The 7,930-nt window shown below is 32.8% G+C and overlaps 1 protein-coding gene across 1 annotated transcript; it reads left to right on the forward strand.

The window, feature by feature from the left end:
- The first annotated feature begins 368 nt into the window (after window positions 1–368).
- On the forward strand, window positions 369–3,505 carry LOC106787958 (pickpocket protein 28-like). The gene is made up of 11 exons (XM_014750751.1): window positions 369–427; window positions 617–680; window positions 921–1,071; window positions 1,159–1,304; window positions 1,387–1,477; window positions 1,588–1,851; window positions 2,009–2,108; window positions 2,301–2,357; window positions 2,525–2,654; window positions 2,756–2,862; window positions 3,037–3,505. Exons 1-11 carry the CDS (start codon window positions 409–411, stop codon window positions 3,381–3,383), a joined length of 1,476 nt encoding a protein of 491 aa, XP_014606237.1. The 5' UTR covers window positions 369–408; the 3' UTR covers window positions 3,384–3,505.
- The last annotated feature ends 4,425 nt before the right edge of the window (window positions 3,506–7,930 follow it).

Below are 7,930 nucleotides of genomic sequence, written 5' to 3' on the forward strand. Positions count from 1 at the left end.
AGAAGATTGAAAAGAAAATGAAATTGACAAGGAAATATCGATTCAATATTGTATTTGAAAGAAATGCCAATGCAATGCAAAAAAATTCATAGTCAGTTGTTGTTTTCAGCTTCAAGTCTTCTTTAATTTTCTCGAAATTCGTTTCTTCGTAACATTAACGTGAATTTATAAATATGATATGAATAAAAATGAGAGTTCATAATTTTCGTGATATATCTCGTAGTGAGTAAAATAAAATCAAATCAAATTTTTCTATCATAATTATGTGGATATTTTAGAAAATCACAATATTACAGAAAGGAGAAAAGCGATTTCTCAATGTTTAAAAGAAAAATTCAAGATCTATTGCGAGAATACGACGCTACATGGATTCCGTTACGTGACGGTTCATCAATCAACAATAATTGAATGCGTGCTTTGGTTCTTGGTAAGAAATTCTATAAATTTCAAAGTTATCGTACATACGTATAGGATATATTTCATTCTCTACAGATTTGCATAATGAGCATTATTTTTTGTATCATTCTGATGCTGAGACTTTGGCATAATTATGATGCTAATCCAACAGCCACTGTCATAAGTACAAACAAACCTATATGGAGTATATATTTTCCAGGTGTTACTATTTGTAACAACAACAAAGTTTATAGTCCTCATGCAAAAATCTTTGGAAATATATTGTAAGACCTATTCGAGTGAAATGTTTATTACTCGGTGTTGAATTTTCATCGGAGTTTGTAAATTTGAACATAAAGCTAATCGATTGAAAATATTCCATTTAAAAGAACAAAAAAAACGGGTTTTTAATTCCAGCGCAAAAACTAAAAACGAATTATTTTTCCGATGAAAATTCATCGTTATTTATTTTATTTTACGATTGTTGAAAATAACGTATTCTCGTATTTTTATTAAATCGAAAGATCTAAACACGGTATAAACCATAGTCAAAGTGAAAAGTTTTTCATTTCGTTAATGAAACTGACGCGTCCCGATAAAATTGACGTCGACAATTTAATAGCGACACGAGCACTTGAAGTTCTAGGATTTACAGTTGACAGGCTCATGTACGAGGTAATAATTAATTAAGTAACATAAATATTATATAAATATAATATAAAGAGGATCGGCAAGATAATAATTTCAACGTGGTCGTCGCAGTTGATGCAACCCTGTAAATCAATGCTATTGAGGTGCGCTTGGCTTGGACAAAAATTTAATTGCAGCGATATTTTCAAGGCTGTTAAATCCAGAGAAGGCTATTGTTGTGCCTTTAATTATCATTTTTATTTGGACCGACTATATGGGTATTAATAAAGTTATTTTTTTAATATAATAATTTATTCAAAAGTATCACTAATGATTATTGCTTCTAACATTTGTGGATAGATACGATAATTACGATTTAAAAAATACGTCGGAAGATAGTGATCGTTCTAACATACCATTAGAGGAGTTACCAGGAATTGGAGAGATTCAGGTATTAGAAAATCATGCTGCTTGAATTTTCTTATAGATAAAATGCAAGCGAACACGTTACAACAGTTGTATAAGATGAGAAGCATTAATCAATTAATATCGTAAATTTAGAAAGCTCCTGGATCAGGGCGCGATGTAGGTTTAGCAGTAGCCTTGAACATCGAAGCTGAACATTACAAGAGTTCTAATAGCCCTTTCGTGGGTGCCACCGTGCTAATCCACGATCCACACGATTATCCGGATATTGGGATTCATTCGATCACTGTATTGCCAGGACATACCATAGGGGTTGGTATTTCCGGTATGACGACTGAAAGCTCGGATAATTTACGTCAGCTTCCGTTAAGAAGACGCATGTGTCTTTTCCAAGACGAGGTCTGTAATACTTTATTGGCTCTTATATCATATTTATGATTTACTTTTCTAGTATTTGTAATGCTAAGACAATCGATGTAATTATGCGTTTATCAAGCATAAAATATAACATACGAGTATATACTTATATACCATATCATAAATTGACGTGTTCCAGGTAAAGGGTTTGAAAAATTATAGCTTTCAATCTTGCGTTTCGAATTGTATCTATATGCGCGTGCATAAATATTGCGGTTGCTTGCCATTTTATTATCCGAGTAGGTATAACGATCGATTATAGGCTTAAGGCTGTTCATTGCACCTGATTTTTATGAAGAAAATCATGTTAACAATGGTTGTTTCCGTAAGCTTTAATTTTACACTTTCGTATAGGAGTAGAGAACAGCCTTAATCAAATATATTGTTTTTTTGTTCTCTCTTCTTTTCATTTTTCTTCTTTTCTATTTCAGACGAAAATAGTAGGACTTGCTTTCTTACGGACATAGATTGTATTTTGAATCATCGAAGTAAGAACAAAAAAAAATAAATACTTACAATAGAAATAAGATGTCTTTATTTGATGAAAACGAACGTTCGACGAACGATCGAATTGAAATTTATTGGAACTAAACTTGGTTGAATGTAAAGCAACAATTGTTGAACAGCTATAAACGATATTTCCTTACGATTATAGGAACTCTTTCGACGTATGAAACATCGTTCAAAAGCGAATGCAATTGCTTGCCACAATGTTCTGATACGTTTTACGATGTCGCATCGGAGAGTATACCCGTTGAAGATGTCGGATACAATTCTGAAATAACGTAAGATAGACATCAAATTGCTTTTTTACTGACTACTACCGTTTCCACAAATCCAACCATTTCTAACTCACTTCTTTTTTATACGTCGCGTTTGCTTGCAGTCATAACGTAAACAACAAGAATGCTTCCTTCGTTTACGTTTTCTTTCGTAAGATTTCATACATGGAATATCGTACGGTAAATATTTTGAGCTGGGACACACTCCTCGGTGAGTAATAAAAATCAAATTTTCATTGTCTACCTTTTATACATTCATTTGACTAAATTTTGTATCTTTTTTTTATTAACAAATAATAGGAATTACGAGGCATATTATAGAAATGAATATGTTCACAAGGTTTTAACGAAATCATTTGATTTTTGAAATATCATTTTCTTTCAGCATCCTTTGGCGGTATTTTTGGACTTTGTCTCGGCGGTTCAGTCATAAGTTTGGTCGAATTACTTTACTACATTATTCGCGAGTTTTGTTATCATCATAAAGGATCAACATCATCGAAGAGGAACTTGCCAGCTGCCTCGGAACTCTTTCTGTCGGCTCCGCTGAAGGATCCTAAATGGAAGAAATTAAATACTGAACGCGAAATGAACGATGACGAGGGACCGGTTTATGTGCTAGCAAATCGAATGCTTATTCGTCAAAAAGAGAAAGATGTTAACAACGGAAGTTCTATTAATAAAAACAAGAATAATACAAAGAAAGTGAAGTTTCAACGATATTACGATTAAGTAAAGAGAATTTCCAATTGTAAGAAACAACGCTAACTTTTTGCAATCTTATATAAATAATGGTTGATAAGAGTTACCAGTAAAATGCAAGTAGTAAAAGATGTAAAATTATGACATAGTAATTAAACGATTATGATGATAAAATAGTTACAAGTTTTATTTTCATCAATAATGAAATTTCATTGCCATATTTGTGTATATATGTTACTGTTAATTCATACGTACGTGTATGTATGCATATATTATATTCGTATAATTGAATAAAAAATTAGAACAAATCGCAGCTCGATCCATTCGTTATTCGATTTTGTGAAACGATAGTTTTTATATTAATTTGGTTACTTTTTTGTGACACGGATTTTCTACAGAGGGTCTGTTTCAAATGAGAGAGGAAGTGTGGACTCAATAGGGAGTAGAGCACGAAATTGAATGAGCTGGAGATCGCGTTAAGGAGGGTCGCGTATATACGAAATCTGTAAAGAAAAAATACGATGTTATTAAGGTTATTAAATCATTGAATAACGAATACAATTTTCAATAATTCATTAGAAAAATTTCTTCTAATTGGGTTATTTCAAAAAATAAAATTGTTATTTGCTTGATCTTTGGTAATTGTCTAGTTTTTCTAAGCCATTTATTAATTGGACCAAGTAATGCAGGAATTTACGAACCCATAAAATAACAAAAATTGATTGAAACATTGTACGGATTTATTTTGAAATAAATTTGCGATCTTTATTTTGGAAACTTTGATGTCTATCTTATGGAATAGGAATCGATAAGATTCGGAGATTGTTTCGTCACCTTTCGAGAAAAATCTCGTGGACGATGGTTAGGTCGCCATCGTATAAAAGAGAAACTGCGCTACGTCGTGACGCCAAATGAGTTGGAACCTCGCCGATAACGAAAACAAATGCGACGCCTACTAGCATCACGGTCAATCTTGTTTGATCCTAAGAAACGAGAAAGCATCACGATAAAACTTGATAAAATCACCACTAGCAAAAGCTTTTGCCTTTATTTTCTTTCTTACACACACACACACACATGTATTCCTTTGGTCCTTTAAGCACAGCGCTCAAACATTGTGCGTGCTTGTTATTTGAAATAAAATACATATTATGAAATACCATATCAAATAAAGTTTGAAAGCGTCATCGTAAAATCTACTTATAAATTGTCGAATTTTTAAATTTGTTGTTTTTTTATATACTAAAAAATGTTAGGTCGACGTACCCTCAATTGGTTGCATTCTTTGGCTTTACATCGTTTCAACAATTCTTTTCTTTGGTTGAGGATTCTTATCATATTGATACACATAATGCTGTTGGCGATAAACAAGAATATGGCTGGTAGAAGGCCAAAGATCATCAGCTGAACCCAATTCTGAAGTTTATACAATCTGTAACGACGTTTTTTACATGTTTTTAAAGTGAAAACTTCTTTAGACTTCAATTTCAAATTTCAGTATTTGAAAATTCTTGATTGATCAAATCCAAACGAAAGTTTAGTTTTCTAAAGGTTTCACTTCTACCTACTAACAACCTAATATATGTATAGATGACATCAAACTTACGCGGAATGAAAAAATCCCGTAGTCATTAAGTCCCCACGTTCGTTGTACTTGTACATGAAACAGTAGGGAACGTTAATGACAATAGCGAAGAAGGTTGAAGCGATCATCATCCTTCGGGCGATGTACTGACTACAAAACTTCGGATTCTTGCAACTTGGTTGGCTAACGGTAAAACAAAAGAACTTTCCTCGTTAAACTTTCTTCCCTTTAACCCTTCGAGTGTTGAATACTATTGGGCGAAGCGTTCAATAGTGATGGAATACTTCATCGCTAGTGTGAGTTCCGTTGATTGATTATACAAGGCATAGTTGACAAACCAAATATTCAAGAGCGACAAGGGTTCAAGCGTTCGAGTTACATATAGTTTTTTTCCCCTACAAAGTTTTATATCAATGCATTCTTTCGTAAATGTCTGTATATCAACGATTCTATCCTCCTATATACATACTCGTATATATATCGTATTGTTATATTCAATAAGAATTATATTGTAATCGATTATACATTCAATTGTTACAACAAATGTATTCCCAAAAATAGAAATTATTTATAACTCGATCCAATAATATGTTTCATTTATGAATAGATAATTAGTTACTAATGAGTAATTAATAATATTCCATTTAACAAGTTCGCGGAAATAAAATTTCTCTGTATAACTTACAATGTATAAGACATGTAAATCAATATGACGCAGAAAATATAAAATGGATATTAATTGAAGAGATTAATTCGATGTGTTTTAAGCAAATATTAGATTTTCTCTTGATCTTTCTTTCATGTACTACTTACCTACAGACCATTGCAAGTCTATCGATGGTGACGCAGACGGTAGCCCCCACTGTAATATTGGATGAAATCGAGCCAAGGGGAAGATGCACGAAGGCATCGAACTCGAGCCAACCAGTTTTGCACCAGAAAATTCCTCTCGCCAAGCCAGAGAATAGAAGGAGAGTGCACGTTACAAGATCAGCACTGGCCAAGACTGCTAATTTCGTTCGTTTCCCATAATCGATAGATAGCTCGAAACGTTCGAAAATAACTTCATGCGAATCCTCACGAATTTCCAGATTGATATCGTCATTACATCTTTTATTATTATTATTATTATAATTTTATCATATTTTCTTTTGATTTCGCGTAAGTTGTTTAAAGCATAGAGACATTTTATTTATCAATTCATTATTTTTTCATATTAGCAAAGTGAAGTATAATACATTGATGCATAGATATATCTTTCATACGATAATAATAAATTCGTTGAACAAATGAATCGTGTTCCTTCTAATGTTCGATATCAATCTAGTATAAATCGTTTGTCAAGACGCTCATACATCATAGCTAGGGAAAAGAAATCATTTTCTGACCTGCTAGATATGTATATGTGGACGTCTTCAAACATCGTTTCATGATAACCAAGAGAATGAGAGAGTTACCAATTATTCCAAGAGCAGAAATTATCGGTATAACGATGCTGTACATTACAATACTCATCATTGTTGGCTGACCGATCCACAAAATGTTATTTGATATTTTATTGTCTGTCGCATTTTTCGTAGATTTTGACGGAGAAAAATTGATGTCGAAGTTATGATCTCTGCGAATAATTAATTCGTTTCATTAGTTCTCTAAACCTTTAAGTTTGAATTTTTATAACATGGGAGAATTGTTCATTATAAATTTGAACAGATCTATAAATAAAATGTATAATCACCTTTTGCATAGTACACGCATGTCATCCGAAAAGTTGCGATAAATAGGCTTCGTAATTAACCAATGGAATTCGAAATTTTGTTCGTAATGTAGAAGAGCTCGACCCATTTCTAGACAAAAGTCAATCCGAGGGATTGTAAAGTAGGCAGCAAAATATAGATTGAGATCTCGGAGTTGCCCTTTACTCACAATCAGGATTACCTCTACTTGAACGAAGAATGAATTTATGATTGACGAGATCTAAGCTCGCTTCTGGGAAGATAAAAAATTTCTTCTTTTAAATGAAATACTGCTGAAAAGAATTTCTTTCTCCTTTGTCTTTCTCCGATTTGTTCGTCACGTTGCACGCTAGGAATAGGAATTAAGAATTACTCCATAAGTTCGCACGTTTCAAAATGGTGAACAAGAACAGGAACAGCTGTAAAATTTACAAAAGTTATTCATATATTTAACGATTAATTTGCTTTTGTTTGTTTCATCTGAACGAAACAAGTTAATTATCCAGATTTTCTTCTGATATTTTATTAAACATTTGTTATTATTCTTATTTAAACAAATATTTTGTTTATTCAATTAAATGATATTTTGATATTACGATATTGTCCATATCTCAATATGGATTGCAATGTGCCGTTAATCGTTACCTATGGAATAAAACAATTTCGATGCTCTTCACCGATGACGTTTTCAATTCGAATGCATAAAAATACTCGAAAACGTTTATACTAGTAGTAAACGTGAACTGCGTATCGAAGTAGACGTAAATGTCGGCAACGCATCGAAAACGAACATTCATAGGACGTTTATTGTGAACAATGAGACTGATGCTCGACGGAAATAGATATACTGAAATTATTCGGAGGAGTTGTCAGATAACGGACGATAATATGAAGGCAAATATCGCGAACGTAGAATCGATATCCACGTATATATCTGATTGGCATAAAAAACGTATACTACCTGCGTGCATACCTTTACCTATCTGCCTCCCTATCTATCCGTTAACCAAATCAAATATTTATTTTCCCCGAGCCTTTTGTCGCAGCTTATTCAATTTATTTACCGTGTTGTTCGACTACTTCAAATTTCACATAATAGCCCAGTCAATAAGAGGTGAAGGAAAAACTTTCAGGTAGAAGTTCTCGACAGTTTRATAMAAADGTAATTCGACGTCGCTGAATCGAATGGTGCTAATTTTTTTGCAATACGATGTGGCTGTAACGAGAAAAAGGGTAAAAATGGCCGTATCTTAGAATCT

Source organism: Polistes canadensis, unplaced genomic scaffold, assembly GCF_001313835.1.
Source record: "Polistes canadensis isolate GaletaPanama2010 unplaced genomic scaffold, ASM131383v1 scaffold_121, whole genome shotgun sequence".
Classification (NCBI taxonomy): Eukaryota; Metazoa; Arthropoda; class Insecta; order Hymenoptera; family Vespidae; genus Polistes; species Polistes canadensis.

Excerpts from the sequence above, each read along its gene's own strand:
- LOC106787958 (XM_014750751.1), top strand. Across the intron at positions 1,072-1,158 it reads TTGACAGGCTCATGTACGAG|TTGATGCAACCCTGTAAATC; the intron begins GTAATAATTAAT and ends TGGTCGTCGCAG. Across the intron at positions 2,109-2,300 it reads CTTGCCATTTTATTATCCGA|ACGAAAATAGTAGGACTTGC; the intron begins GTAGGTATAACG and ends TTTCTATTTCAG.